Raw genomic sequence first — 14,693 nt, 5'->3', positions numbered from 1 at the left:
GACTTCCCCTGCAAGTGAGGAGCTGGGGGCTCGAACCAGGATCCTTACACTGGTCCTTGCGCTTTGCACCATGTGTGTTTATTGTTTATTATTTTTACCAGAGCACTGTTCAGCTCTTGTTTATGGTTGTGCAGGGGACACTGAACCTGGGACTTTGAAGTTTCAGGCACACCATTACCATGCACTGGTTCAAGCGCCGTGGTCCCCACCTGAAGGAAAGGGGGGGAATGCTTCACAAGTGGTGAAGAACGCTGAAAGAGTCTATCTCTGTCTCTCCTTCTTTATATCCCCTCCTCCTCTCAATTTTTGGCTGTCTCTATCCAATAAATAAAGATAATAAAAAAGAAATAAAAATGGGGTCTGGTGTTAGAGCAGCGGGTTAAGCCCACATGGCATGAAGCGCAAGGACTGGTGTAGGGATCTCAGTTCGAGCCCCCGGCTCCCCACCTGCAGGGATAGTTGCTTCACAAGCGGTGAAGCAGGTCTACAGGTGTCTATCTTTCTCTCCCCCTCTCTCTCGTCCCCTTCTCTCTCAATTTCTCTCTGTTCTATCCAACAACAATGATATCAATAACAACCACAGCAACGATAAAACCACAAGGGCAACAAAGGCGAAAAAAGTGGCCTCCATACTACTCAGCTGTAAAAAATGGTGACTTCACCGTTTTCAGCCGATCTTGGATGGACCTTGAAAAATTCATGTTAAGTGAAATAAGTCAGAAACAGAAGGATGAATATGGGATGATCTCACTCTCAGGCAGAAGTTGAAAAACTAGATCAGAAAAAAAAAAAAAAAAACCACACAAGTAGAACCTGAAATGGAATTGGCGTATGGCACCAAAGTAAAAGACTCTGGGGTAGGGGTGGGTGGGTGGAGAGAATACAGGTCCAAAAAGGATGACAGAGGACCTAGTGGGGTTTGTATTGCTATGTGGGAAACTGGGAAATGTTATGCATGTACAAACTATTGAATTTACTGTTGAATATAAAACATTAATTCCACAATAAAGAAATTTAAAAAAAAGTGGCCTCCAGGAGCAGTGGATTCATAGTGCAGGCACGGAGCCCCAATAATAAGCCTGGAGGCAAAAAAATAAATAGTGGTCCTGGAGGTGGCACAGTGGATAAAGTGTTGGACTCTCAAGCATGAGGTCCTGAGTTCAATCCCTGGCATGCATGTACCAGAGTGATGTCTAGTTCTTTCTCTCTGTCTCTCCTCCTATCTTTCTCATCAACAAATAAATATTTTTTAAAAATCTAAAAATAAATAAATATGACATAACATTTAAAAAAAAGAACGAAAAAAACTATTAACATTATTGTCACTAAAGTTGGTAAACAACCACCCACTGCTGAATTTGACTGGCCTAGGGAAAAAATTTTTTTCTTAAAATCTTTTTAAAAGAAAGGGGCTAGGTGGTGCTACCCTTAGTAGAGTGCACATGTTACAACATGCAGGGATCTGGGTTCAAAAACCCAAACTTCATGTGCAATGAAACAGGGCTGCAGGTGTCCCACTGTCTCTCTCCATCTCTATTCCCCCCCTCGATGTCTCTCTGTCCCTATCCAATAGTTAATAAATAAATAACATATTTAGAACATTTAAATTTTTTAATTTATTTATTTATAAATAGGAAACACTGACAAGACCATAGGATAAGAGGGATACAATTCCCACCACCAGAGCTCTGTATCCCATCCCCTCCCTGATAGCTTTCCTATTCTTTATCCCTCTGTGATAAAGGTTATTATGGGGTGCAGAAGGTGGGAGGTCTGGCTTCTGTGATTTCTTCCACACTGAACGTGGATGTTGACAGGTCCATCCATATTCCCAGCCTGTCTCTCTCTTTCTCTAGTGGGGCAGGGTTCTGGGGAAGCAGGGCTCCATTGGCGAGGTGGTCTGCCCAGGAAAGTTGTTTGGCATCATGGTAGCATCTGGAACCTGGTGGCTGAAAAAAAATTAACATATATAAAGCCATACATATTGTTCACGAATCATGAACCTAAAGGCTGGAATATTGCAGATGAATATTTGGGGCTTCCGTTTTGGAAATAGCTAGTAGATCTATTTTAGGTATATTCCAACATTTAAATATTTTTATCTATGTATTATTGGATACAGACAGAGAAATTGAGGGCCAGGTGGTGGTGCACCTGGTTGAGTGCACATGTTGCAGTGCACAAAGACCCAAGTTTGAGCCCCAATCCCCACCTGCAGGGGGAAAGCAGCTAAGTGGTAAAGCAGGACTGCAGGTGTCTCTCTATCTCTCTCCCTGTCTGTCAGCCACACCCTTTCAATTTCTGGCTGTCTCTATCCAATAAATAAATAAAGATTAAAAGAGACAGAGAAATTGAGAGTAGAGGTGCATGTAGAGAAGGAAAGAGGGAGTTGGTTAAGCGCACGCGGTGCAAAGGACCGGAGTAAGGATCCTGGGTCAAGCCTGCGGCTCTCCACCACAGTGAAGCAGGTCTGCAGATGTTTATCTTTCTCTCCCCCTCTCTGTCTTCCCCTCTTCTCTCCATTTTTCTCTGTCTTATCGAACAACAATGACATCAATAACAACAACAACAATAAAAAAAAGGCAACAAAAGGGAAAATAAATAACTTTTTAAAAAATTTCAAGAAAAAAGAGAGAGAAGGAAAGAGACAGAAACACCTTGTGACTTCACCACTTATGAAGCTTTCCCCATGTAGGTAGGCTTGAACCTGAGTCCTTTCTTACTGTAATGTATGCGTTTAGCCAGGTATGCTATCACCCAGCCCCTAAAAGACTTTTTTAAAGAAAACTCTTTGGGGTAGATGGCATAATGGTTATGCAAACAGACTATCATGCCTGAGGCTCCAAAGCCCCAAGTTCAATCCCCTGTACCACCATAAGCCCGAGCTGAGCATTCAAAGTCCAAAGTTCAATCCCCTTTACCACCACAAACCAGAGCTGAGCATCCAAAGTCCCAAGTTCAGTCCTCTGCACCACCACAAGCCAGAGCTGAGCAGTGCTCTGGTGAAAAAAAAAAAAAAAACAAAGAAAGAAAGACTCTGCATAGCCATTACTCTATCTCTCCTACCATTTGTTTGTTTATATTTGTCTGGTCACCTCTGAGCTCTGTGTTATAGTGGTGCTAGGCATTGAATCATAGCCACTGTGCTATCTCTCCACAGCTCAATATAATTTTAATGTTTTCAAATTATATTCAAGGCTGAGGAGGTAGTTACACAATAAGCCAGAGCAGAGAAGTGTTCTGGTATCTCTCTTTGCCTCTCTCTTTCTCCAAATCTCTCATTAAAATTAAATTAATAAAAAAATAACTTATATTCACTAATGGCCTGTTGGTGGCTCATTATGTGCTATTATATTGAACATCTTTAAATTTGGTGACTGTGGTGGTCTGGGAGCTGGTGCAGTGATAAAGCTTTGGACTCTCAAGCATGAGGTCCTGAGTTAGATCCCTGGCAGCACAAGTGCCAGAGTGATGTCTGGTTTTTTCTCTTTCCTCCTATCTTTCTAGTAAATAAATAAAATCGGTTGTTGGGCAGTAGTGCAGCCCACTAAGCACACATGGTGCAAAGTGCAAGGACCAGTGTAAGGATACTGGTTCCAGCCCCGGGTTCCCCACCTGCAGGGGAGTCACTTCACAGGCGGTGAAGCAAGTCTGCAGGTGTCTTTCTCTCTCCCTCTCTGTCTTCCCCTCTTCTCTCCATTTCTCTCTGTCCTATCCAACAATGATGACATCAATAACAACAACAATAATAACTACAACAATAAAACAAGGGCAACAAAAGGGAATAAACATTTAAATAAATGAATAAATAAAATCTTTTTAAAAAAATTAGCACACCTGGTTGAGCGCACATGTTATAATACACAAGGGCCCAGGTTCAATCCCCTGGTCCTTACCTGTGGTGGTGAAGGGGAAAGCTTCACAAGTCATGAAGCAGGGCTGCAGGTGTCTCTCTTCCTCTATACTGCCCTCTTCCTGTCAATTTCTGGCTGTCTCTATCCAGTAAATAAATAAAGATTAAAAAATTGAAAAAAAAAAAAAAAGGAAAGTTAATTGAGTAACTGGTAAACTGGTGTCGAGATAGCAAAATAGTTATGCAAAAAGACTTTTAAACCTAAGACTCCAAAGTCCTCAGGTTTAATCCCTTGTACCATCATAAACCAGAGCTGAGCAGTGTTCTGATAATAATAATAATGATGATGATGATGATGATAAAAATAAGTAAACGGGGCCAGACGGTAGCAGCAGGTTAAGCGCACATGGCGCAAAGCGTAAGGACCCGAGTAAGGATACTGGTTCCAGTCCCCCGGCTCCCCACCTGCAGGGGAATCACTTCACAAGTGGTGAAGCAGGTCTGCAGGTGTCTTGCTCTCCCCAGCTCTGTCTTCCTATCCTTTCTCTGTCCTATCCAACAACAACGACATCAATAACAACAATAATAACTACAACGATAAAACAACTAGGGCAACAAAGGGAAAAAATGTTTTTAAAATTTTTTTAAAAAAAAATAAGTAAATATTGGCGCAAAGCACAAGGACTGACTTAAGGATCCCGGTTCAAGCCCTGAGCTCCCCACCTTCAGGGGAGTCGCTTCACAAGCGGTGAAGCAGGTTTGCAGGTGTCTGTCTTTATCTCCTCCTGTCTGTCTTCCCCTCCTCTCTCCATTTCTCTCTGTCCTCTCCAACAACAATAACAACAATAATAACTACAACAATAAAACAAGGGCAACAAAAGGGAATAAATAAATTTTTAAAAAACTTATTTAAATAATAATTGTCTAGTTTATTTATTTATTTCTTTATTAACTAGAGCACTGCTCAGCTCTGGCCTGTGGTGGTGCAGGGGATTGAACCTGGGGCTTTGGAGCCTCAAGGTATGAGAGTCTGTTTGCATAACCATTATGCTATCTACCCGTGCCCATCCAGTTATTTCTAAATGTTTGAGGTATTTGTGCCCCACACCTTGGTTCTACTATTTCCACCTTTCTCCACTAAAGGAGTGTAACCCACTTCTCTACTTCCTCCCCTGGTGAAGAGTCTTAGGTTATAAGTGGCATTTCCATAGTTTCTTGTAAAAAATATTTATGGGGGCTGGGCGGTACCACAGCGAGTTAAGCACATGGCGCGAAGCTCAAGGACCGGCATAAGGATCCAGGTTCAAAAAAAGAAAAATAAAGGGATCCTGGTTCAAGCCCCCTGCTCCCCACCTGCGGGGGCGGGGGGGGGGTCGCTTTACAAGTGGTGAAGCAGGTCTGCAGGTGTCTTTCTCTCCCCCACTCTGTCTTCCCATCCTCTCTCGATTTCTCTCTGTCCTATCCAACAGCAACAAAGATAAACAACAAGAGTGGGAGTCAGGCGGTAGTGCAGCGGGTTAAGCGCACATAGGGCAAAGCTTAAGCCACCCCTCATCCCCCCTCCCCACCTGCAGGGGAGTCGCTTCACAAGCTGTGAAGCAGGTCTGCAGATGTCTATCTTTCTCTCCCCCTGTCTTCCCCTCTTCTCTCCATTTCTCTCTGTCCTATCCAACAACGACGACATCAAGAACAACAACAATAATAACCACAACAATAAAACAATAAGGGCAACAAAAGGGAATAAATAAATAAATATTAAAAAAAAACAACAGCAACAAAAATAGGAAAAATAGCCTCCAGGAGCAGTGGATTCATAGTGCAGGCACCAAGCCCCAGCGATAACCCTAGAGGCAAAAAAAAAAAAATTAAAAAAACTTATGTTGGTGTATTGCATCAAAACAAAAGACTTGGGGGAAGAAGAAGGAGGAGGGAGGGTGGGAGAGAACTGTGGGGTCCTGGAGCATAATGAAATTGTAGTCATATATCAGTGACCGCACTGTAAAGTATTAACCCCCTCCATAAATAGTTTAATAAACAAAAATGTATTTTATTTATTATGTATGAGAGGTTTTAGGGCCTTAAACCTAGAGACCCAGAATGACTTGGGCAGTTCCTATTTGTATGTCTTTATGTTGGGCTTTCAGTTGACATATAGACAGAAAGCTGGACAGACTTTAGGAATCATTTAGTTCAGAACATCCACGTTGTTCTTTATGATTCTGTGATTTTTCAAAGACTTGGAGGCTCTTCTCTTTCATTTGGGTGGGGAATTAGGGTCAAGCAGGTAGGAGCAGGACTTGCCAACACCATGCCCGTTAATCCTGGCATTGCTGAGCAAGGGCTTCCATTCTAGTATCCCTTATCCAGCCAGCTGTCAGACTGAGAGTTAGGATGGCAGAGGAAGAAGGCAATGTCAATGAGGAGGATGTGTTTTTGGCATTTGCCCAACATCCCTCTCCTCCCAGGGGTCCAGTACGTTGGTTCTTAGATAAAGTCTTCTTTACCTTCCTGATGCTCACCTTGCTACTACTGATGCTGGAGGCTATTTGTAGGTTGCTGTGGCTGCTGCCATGGGAACAGTTTGGGGACTGGCTTCTAGGAACACCATGGAAGGAGGAGGAGCTGGAATTGTGACCATGTTCCCAATAAACATTCTCCTTCCCTGCTATGGAGGTGAGAGGGGAGACCGGGAACTTGAACTGTGGAAGACTGTTGCATGGATACTTGGACAGCTTAGAGCAGCTATTTTAAAACATCTGTGCCAATACTTTTAGAAATGATTTTGAAAAGTTTGTATTTCTCACACTTTAAAAAAATATATTTTCTTGATTTGTATTTTGCTAGATGGCAACAAAGAGAAATTGAGAGGGCAAGAGGAGATTGGGAGGGTGGGGGGGAGAGGGAAAGGCGTAGGTAGGTAGTATAATGGTTATGCAAAGACACTTTCATGCCTGAGGCTCCAGAGTCCCAAGTTCAAGACATCTGCAGCACTGCTTCACCACTTGTGAAGGTTCCCCCCTGCAGGTGGGGACCAAGGACTTGAACCCAGATCCTTGCACATGGTAATATGTGCACTCAACTAGGTGTGCCACCCACCCCCAGATCACATTTATTTTTTTTTTAATTTATTAATGAGAGAGGGGTGAAAGAACTAGAGCATAAAAAATTAAATTTCTCGGGCACATGCAATCTTGGGTATGGAACTTGGGACCATATGCTTGTGTGCTCAACACTTTATCCACTGCACCACATCTTTGGCTGCTACTTACACATTTTTTTAGGTGAACAACTAGGAATCATAACCAGGCCAAGAAAGATAGCTTGGTCATATGGCCCAGGTTTAGTCTTGGCACCACCTGGGATTTACTATGGCGCTGCAGGACTCCAGTCCTCTGGTCTCTCTCTTTCCCTCTTCTCTCTCTCTCTGAAAAAGCAGCCTCAAGTAGTTAAATTGTACAAGATCCTGGTTTCACAAAGTGAAATAAAAATAAATAAATTTAGCATAAGCTAAAATTATGTCAAGGATGTAATTCCTGCCATACCATATTGAAAATATTTATAGTTTGGGCGTATGTGGAGGAGTGCCAAAGATTGACCTCAGGGGCTCATACATGCAGAGCATATGCTTTACCACTGAAACTCATCCCCAGCCCCCTTCCCAAATTCACTTTTTTTTTTTTTTCCCCTCCAGGGTTATTGCTGAGGCCTCATGCCTGAACTATGAATCCACTGCTCCTGGTAGCCATTTTTTCCATTTTTCTGGATGGGAAAGAGAAAGAGGGAGAGGGAGAGGGAGAGGGAGAGGGAGAGGGAGAGGGAGAGGGAGAGGGAGAGGGAGAGACCTGCAGAACTGTTTCACCACTTGTGAAGCAATCCCACAGGGGAGCCTGGGGCTCGAACTGGAATCTTTGGGTGGGTCCTTGAATTTCGTACTATGTGCATTTAACCCAGTGTGTCACCACCTGACCCTCCAAAATTCACATTTTTAATATAAAAAATTAAATCATCCCTCTCAATGCTCAGGGAAACTGAAATAGCATAATGGTTATGTAGACTCTCATGCCTGAGGCTCCAAAGTCCCAGGTTCAATCCCATACACCAGCAAGTCAAGAGTTGAGCAGTGCTCTGGTAAAAAACCAAAAAAAAAAAAAAAAAAAAAACAGGTCAAGAATGATTTGAGGGGGCCCTGGGTAAATAGAATAATGGCTATGCAAAACACAATCTCATGCCTGAGGCTCTAGGTTCAAACCCCCCCCCCACTACCATAAGCCAGAGCTGTACAGTGCTCTGGTTAAAAAAAAAATTATTATATGATGTTGTTTATGCAAAAAGACTTTCATTCCTGAGACTACAAGGTCCCAGGTTCAATCCTCTGTATCACCATAAAACAAGAGTTGAATAGTGCTCTTGGGGGAAAATGATTTGAAGACGGGGGAGACAACTAATAGTTATGCAAAAGTCCCGGGTTCAGTTTTGTTTATTTCTTTGTTTTGTCTTTGTTTTTGTTTATTCTGCTCCAGGGATTCTTTGTTTCAGGCTTTCTTTCTTTTTTCTTTTTTTCCTTCAGATAGAGTGTTTTCATGTACCTCCATTTGAAGACCATAGACTTAGAGGAGTGACAAGAGAAGTATAGAATCTTTTAATGGAAAGAAGGGTTTATAGTTCTGGGATTCTATAAATTTGGGGTTTAAGGCCTCTGTGGTCCTGTAAAGTGTCAGGACGCTTACCAATTGTGGAATGTGCAAAATTGCTGAAGGTGGGAATCTTTGTGATTAGAACCGTGCTAAACTTTATTTTCCTCACTGGGGAGTTCAATTTTGGGCATAGCCTTGCCTCGAGGATTTCCTCCAGTCTCCCTAAAGTCCAGCGAGATGAAGGTGCAGAAAGATGGGCATTACACTCGGTTTCTTCATTCTTCACGATTTCCTTGGCTCTCCTAGGGGGAAGACAAGACCTCAGTTATTTCATCTACCTTCTGGACAGCACTGCCTGCACCCCGGGACGCCCTTCAGATAAAGACCGAGAAGCAACTAGGTCCTGACTGCTGCTTGGTTGGTCATTTCAGTTCTTTGGCGCAGCTAGAAAATCAGACCCACAACAGCAGTCTAATAACAACAGCACATTTGTATAGCGCGCTGTGGCCGTGTGTACGCGTGTGTTGGTGATTTCACGCCTGGGACAAGTAGATGTAGAAGCAGCTGCTGGACAGCGGCAAGGGGGCGTGCAGCCCTGGGAAGGGAAGGGGCCGATTAAGCCTGGGAACCCGACGCCACGCAGGTGGGAAAGCAGTGCCGGGAGGCTCGTCAACAGCCCAGCGGGAGGGCAAGGTTCTAGTCCCTCGTCAGACTCCTGCCCTTCCGTAAATCCCTGCACAGCTCGGGAGGGCCCCAGGCCGTAACCGCCCAATCCCCGGGCCCCCTTCTCGGAGTAAATAGGTGGCTCCAACCTCTCCGAACTGCACTGGCCAGTTCGTTGGGGGCCTGAGGCAGGAAGTTTCTGATTGGCCGAGTCACAGAAGCGCAGGGAGAAAAGGCGTAGGCGCTGCCGTACGACAAGATGGCGCTGCCAGGTATTAGGAGACGCCCTGTGGCGGGGTAAACTCGCCCACTGCAGGTACTGAGGGAGCCGCAGATGCGTGGGCAGCGGCGGAGACGCGGGCGGGCCTACTATCACTTCCGGCCACGGAAGGCGCTGTGCGCCGTACGACAAGATGGACGCGCCCAGGGTTCGATAGGCGGGTACGAGGACTTCCGGTCCGGAATAAGGCCTGCGGTGGGAGGAGTAAGGAAGGCGGAGGGAACCATGCGAGATTCTGAGAGCTGCGGTGGGGGTCGCCTTGAGAGACCGTTTCTGAGGTGGGGGCCGGACCATGCGGGGCGCGAAGGTGGGGGCGGGAATATCCAGGAAGAGGGGCGGGGGGGCGGCGGCTGAGTGCGGGACAAGCTGTGGTGCCGCCTTCCCCGTCCCTGAAGGGGAGTGGGGCGGCCGCCAACTCCACTGGGGGAGGGGGACTTGGCGGGAAGCTGTGGCGGGGGAAGGACCCGACTCGGGTTTGGGGGTGAGTTGGGGGGCCCGCGGTCGGTTACAGGTCCTAGAGAACATGGGGGGGCTGGCTGGGTGAGAGGGAGGGGGCTTGAGGTGAAATGTCTGCCCCCTAACGCGAGCCTGAGGAGACTCGGAGGAGGGAGGGCTGTGGGGCTGCAGGGGACGGCGAGGAACGGCTTGTGCAGAGGTCGCCTTCGCCTCCTCTGCCTCCTTGAGAGTCTAGGAGTTGGGCTGAGCCTGCAGGATGGAGTGAGGTTGTGGATTTGACGCTGTCTGAGAGCAAAAGGGAGAGAAACACGTGAGGTGGTGCCAGTGGAGGTGTGGTATCTGCAGGGGGATGTCAAGGAATTTCAAGTGCAGGGTTGGAGGCGGTCCAAGGGTTGGAAAGAAGATTCGACTTGCCAACTATGAGAGAAATAAGAGGGAAATGAAACTGAAAAGCCGGATGTGGACTTGAGGGGTGGAGCTGGGGGGTGAAACTTAAGGGTTCGGGTAGTTAGTTTGGAGAGCTACGAAGTAAAGGGCCTGCAAAGTCATATGACATGTATGGCTACGGAAGAGAGACGGGGAGGGGGGGACACTGTTGGATTGGGCTGGGCATTCTTGTAACCCAAGAAGATTGGAAAACATGAGGAGTGAAGGGATGGGTCTATGCTGGAGGGGCTCTTTCTGAGGCCCCATCCCCTTCCAGCAGGAATTCCGAAATCCCCTACACTTCCTCCCTCAGGGGGATTTGATCCCCCATGGCCAACGATGCTAACAGTATTATCGTGCTGGATGATGATGATGACGAAGATGAAGCAACTGCTCAGCCAGGGCCCTCCCACCCACCCCCCAATCCGGCTTCACCCAGGGCAAAAGCCCCTGGTTCCTCCCAGTCCCAAGGGGCTGAAGGAAGCAGTAGTTCTGGCGGCCAGAGATGCTACAAGTTGGAGAATGAGAAGCTCTTTGAAGAGGTGAGCTTTAGGGGACAATGTTCTTGACACCCCAGGGAGGGGGATGGCAGACTGGCTCTCCTGTCCTTTCTTCCCTACTAACCCCACTTTGCCTTCTTTCTCTCATCCCCTTCCCTTGTCTCTTTCCCTCTCCCTTCTTCCACTGAACCTTCTAGTTCCTTGAACTGTGTAAGATGCAGACGGCGGACCACCCTGAGGTGGTCCCATTCCTCTATAACCGGCAGCAGCGTGCCCATTCTCTATTTTTGGCCTCAGCGGAGTTCTGCAACATCCTCTCTCGGGTCCTTTCTCGGGCTCGGAACCGGCCAGCTAAACTCTATGTCTACATTAACGAGCTCTGCACTGTTCTTAAGGCCAACTCAGCCAAGAAAAAGCTGAACCTGGCTCCAGCTGCCACCACATCTAGTGAGCCCTCTGAGAATAACCCTCCCACAGACCTCTCTGTGAACCCCACAAATGCTGAGGCCACTGCACCTGAGGTCCCAAGGACCCGTGGTTCCCGGAGACAGATCCAGCGCTTGGAGCAGCTACTGGCACTCTATGTAGCAGAGATCCGGAGACTGCAGGAAAAGGAGTTGGATTTATCAGAATTAGACGACCCAGACTCCACATACCTACAGGAAGCAAAGTTGAAGCGTAGGCTGATTCGCCTCTTTGGGCGGTTGTGTGAGCTGAAAGACTGCTCTTCACTGACTGGCCGTGTCATAGAACAACGCATTCCCTACCGTGGCACTCGGTACCCAGAGGTTAACAGGCGCATTGAGCGGCTCATCAACAAACCTGGGCCTGATACCTTCCCTGACTATAGAGATGTGTTGCAAGCAGTAGAGAAGGCAGCCACTAGGCACAGTCTTGGCCTTCCCAGGCAGCAGTTGCAACTGATGGCTCAGGATGCCTTCCGAGATGTGGGTATCAGATTACAAGAGCGACGCCATCTTGATCTCATCTACAACTTTGGCTGTCACCTCACAGATGACTATAGGCCAGGTAGGAATTATTGGGATACTTATCAGTAATCCTTGTGGTTCAAGTGTGTGGTGGAGAGGACATTTATGTAGTCCCTTCTCACAGGGTTTAGACTGAGTCCCTGACATTGTATCTTCCCATGTAGGCATTGACCCTGCATTATCAGACCCTGCCCTAGCCCGACGCCTGAGGGAAAACCGGAGCCTGGCTATGAGCCGGCTAGATGAGGTCATTTCCAAATATGCTATGATGCAAGATAAAAGTGAGGAGGATGAGAGACAAAAGAGAAGAACTCGTCTCCCCCAAGGCCCCTCCTCCCACTCTGCAGACCTTCCTAAAGCCTCCTTGGATTCTGGTGAGGTATGAAAGGGATATACACTTCAGAGAACTTGTCCTTCCTCTGCTCCAGCCACCATACTGGGATTCAGAATGACTTAAGTGTATGTATGTGTGTGTGGGTGCAGAATGAATATAAGAACATGACTTTTTGGGGCCAGGTGCTGGTGGACTTGGTTGATCAAATGTTACCATGCTTAAGGACTCAGGTTCAAGCCCCCCAGTCCAACCTGCAGAGGGGAAGCTTTATAACTGGTGAAGCAGTGCTGTAGGTATCTCCCCCTTCCATCTCAGTTTCTTTCTCTATCCAATAAATGAATGAGTAAAATACTAAAAACATGACCTGGGGCAAAGGATTCTTTTTCTTTGGGGGGGGGGGGGTTTATTGGATAGAGACAGAGAGGAAGAGAGACAGAGAGACACCTGCAGACCTGCTTCACTACCTGTGAAGTGACTCCTCTGCAGGTGAAGAGCCGGGGATCGAACCGGGATCCTAACCGGTCCTTGCCCTTTGCACCACATGTACTTAACCCGCCGCGCTACCGCCTGACTCCCAGGATTCTTTAGAAAACATTTTTGTAACTTCAGGGTCCTAGTGGAATGGCATCCCAGGAATGTCCTACTACATCCAAGACTGAAACAGATGAAGATGAGGAAAGTGAGGAGGAAGAGGAAGAGGAGGAGGAAGAAGAGGAGGAGGAGGAGGAAGAGGAAGCCACAGATTCTGAAGAGGAGGAGGATCTGGAACAGATGCAGGAAGGTCAGGGGGACAATGAAGAGGAAGAGGAAGAAGCAGGTATCGTCAAGGAAACAGTCTTCTCATGTGTCAGTTCCTTCTACTCTGTTGGATATGAGCCACCTGTTTGAGACCCTTCTCTTCCTTTTGTTACTCTTAGTGCCCTCTCAGCAATATTCTTTCAACTAATACTTACGCTGCTACTCCCCTTCTTTTCTTCTTTTCCAGATGAGGATGGAGACAAGAGTCCCATAACCCCACCACAGATCTTCACAGAAAAGAACTTGGAACCTAGCAAAGACACTAGGTCTTCAGGGGAGCAACAAAGTAAAGGACTCATGGTATCACCATCTTCACTATCAGAAGAGCCTCTGGTCCCTTCCAGCATAAATGCTGAAAGCAATGGAGAACACCAGGAGGATTTGCCCATGGCAGAAGAGAGCCCTATGTCCCAGCTCTTTGAGCTAGAGATTGAAGCTTTGCCCCTCGATGGTACCCCTTCCCCTGAGGAGACAGACATTTCCTCTTCCAGAAAGCAACCAGAGGACACTCTTATCTTGGAGAATGGAGCAGCCGTGGTCACTTCCACTTGCTTCAATGGAAGTGTCTCTCCTCACACTGAGGAAGATTACATTCCTCCCTGCAAGAAACCTCGGAAGGAGAAGCAAACAGAAGCAGAGTCATTAGGAAAAAGGTAACAATAACAAACAGGAGAAAAAGATTGTAAGGGGGGATTTCAGAGGACTTTTTGGGGAGGAATATTGAGGAACTGAGTGTGCTGGGAGAAAACTAGAACTTCCACTTCAGCCTTAGGCATCCCATACTCCTCCACACATTTTATGTTTCTCTAGCTATATGGAGAAACAACAAAGCCCATTGCCTGTGAAGAATGGGAAGGAGATATGTACTCTGTCAAGTTCATCTTCCCCATTGACTTCTCCGATGACCCCAGCTGCTGATTCCTCCACAAGAGTGGATTCTCCTAGTCATGGCCTGGTGACCAGCTCCTTTTCTAGCCCTTCACCAGCCCAGTTATCCCAAACAACTCAGTCACAACCCTCTTGGCCTGGCACATACAAGGTAAAAAAGGGAGTTGGTTTTTCCTGATTTCCTCATCCATTGCCTGTTCAGTTTCAGGAACTCTGAATAGTCTGAATATTATACATCCTCACCCCTTTTTAAGTCAGTGATAATTAAAAAAAATATTAGTGATTTAATATTGATTTATAGAATTATGGGACACCAGGGGATAATTCCACATTGTTCCCACCACCAGAGTTCAAAGCCCCATTCCCTCCTCAGTGATAAATTCGTCCCTCTGCTTCCTCCTCCCCCTATATTCCAGATCTAACTTTTTGTCTCTCCCCTGCAGATGAGTGTGGCCACACAGTGTGATCCAGAGGAAATCATCGTGCTTTCAGATTCTGATTAGTTGCCTCCAAAATACTTTGGATAGTATTTAGGGTGGTGAGAAGCAGATGATTGAGGAAGGGATGGACTGAGCAAATCCCCATTTGGTGGTGTTTAAAAAAGCCACGGAAGTTTTACACACAAACATTAATAAAGTTCTTTTCTTATTGTATCCTGGTCTTTTCCTTGTCCTGCTCTCACAGATTAGCATCAGCTGTTCTTAAGACAGGCTAGCACTTGGCTCCCGCCGCACCTTCTGGCCTGTGTAGCCTGTCCTTAGAACACCTAGAGATTCTAGCACTTGGCTCCCGCCGCACCTTCTGGCCTGTGTAGCCTGTCCTTAGAACACCTAGAGATTCCCTCAGGCCTTATGCTTGGCGTTTAAAAAAAA

The 14,693-nt window shown here is 46.5% G+C and overlaps 3 protein-coding genes across 6 annotated transcripts; 2 read left to right on the top strand and 1 right to left on the bottom strand.

Moving 5' to 3' along the window:
* The first annotated feature begins 6,244 nt into the window (after positions 1–6,244).
* Positions 6,245–6,487, top strand: SMIM40 (small integral membrane protein 40). Its single transcript, XM_060190899.1, has one exon. It carries the CDS (start codon positions 6,245–6,247, stop codon positions 6,485–6,487), a length of 243 nt encoding a protein of 80 aa, XP_060046882.1.
* A 1,689-nt stretch (positions 6,488–8,176) lies between these two features.
* LOC132538206 (uncharacterized) lies at positions 8,177–9,724 on the bottom strand. The gene is made up of 2 exons (XM_060190810.1): positions 9,300–9,724; positions 8,177–8,789 (listed from the first exon to the last, which is right to left on the bottom strand). The coding sequence occupies exons 1-2, from the start codon at positions 9,722–9,724 to the stop codon at positions 8,510–8,512; spliced, it is 705 nt and encodes a 234-aa protein (XP_060046793.1). The 3' UTR covers positions 8,177–8,509.
* Positions 9,596–14,474, top strand: DAXX (death domain associated protein). Of its 4 annotated transcripts, none has more exons than XM_016190147.2 (8): positions 9,596–9,708; positions 10,626–10,854; positions 11,010–11,841; positions 11,966–12,180; positions 12,745–12,952; positions 13,121–13,586; positions 13,744–13,972; positions 14,265–14,474. In XM_016190147.2, exons 2-8 carry the CDS (start codon positions 10,642–10,644, stop codon positions 14,322–14,324), a joined length of 2,223 nt encoding a protein of 740 aa, XP_016045633.2. In that variant the 5' UTR covers positions 9,596–9,708; positions 10,626–10,641; the 3' UTR covers positions 14,325–14,474. The 4 variants fall into 4 exon arrangements, with proteins under 4 accessions (XP_016045633.2, XP_060045575.1, XP_060045574.1 ...); XM_060189592.1 differs by having other exon boundaries at positions 9,602–9,708; positions 10,593–10,854; XM_060189591.1 differs by having other exon boundaries at positions 9,607–9,708; positions 10,590–10,854.
* Positions 14,475–14,693: the final 219 nt, after the last annotated feature.

Source organism: Erinaceus europaeus, chromosome 4, assembly GCF_950295315.1.
Source record: "Erinaceus europaeus chromosome 4, mEriEur2.1, whole genome shotgun sequence".
Taxonomy (NCBI): domain Eukaryota; kingdom Metazoa; phylum Chordata; class Mammalia; order Eulipotyphla; family Erinaceidae; genus Erinaceus; species Erinaceus europaeus.
This window is presented reverse-complemented; position numbering and strand designations above follow the sequence as displayed.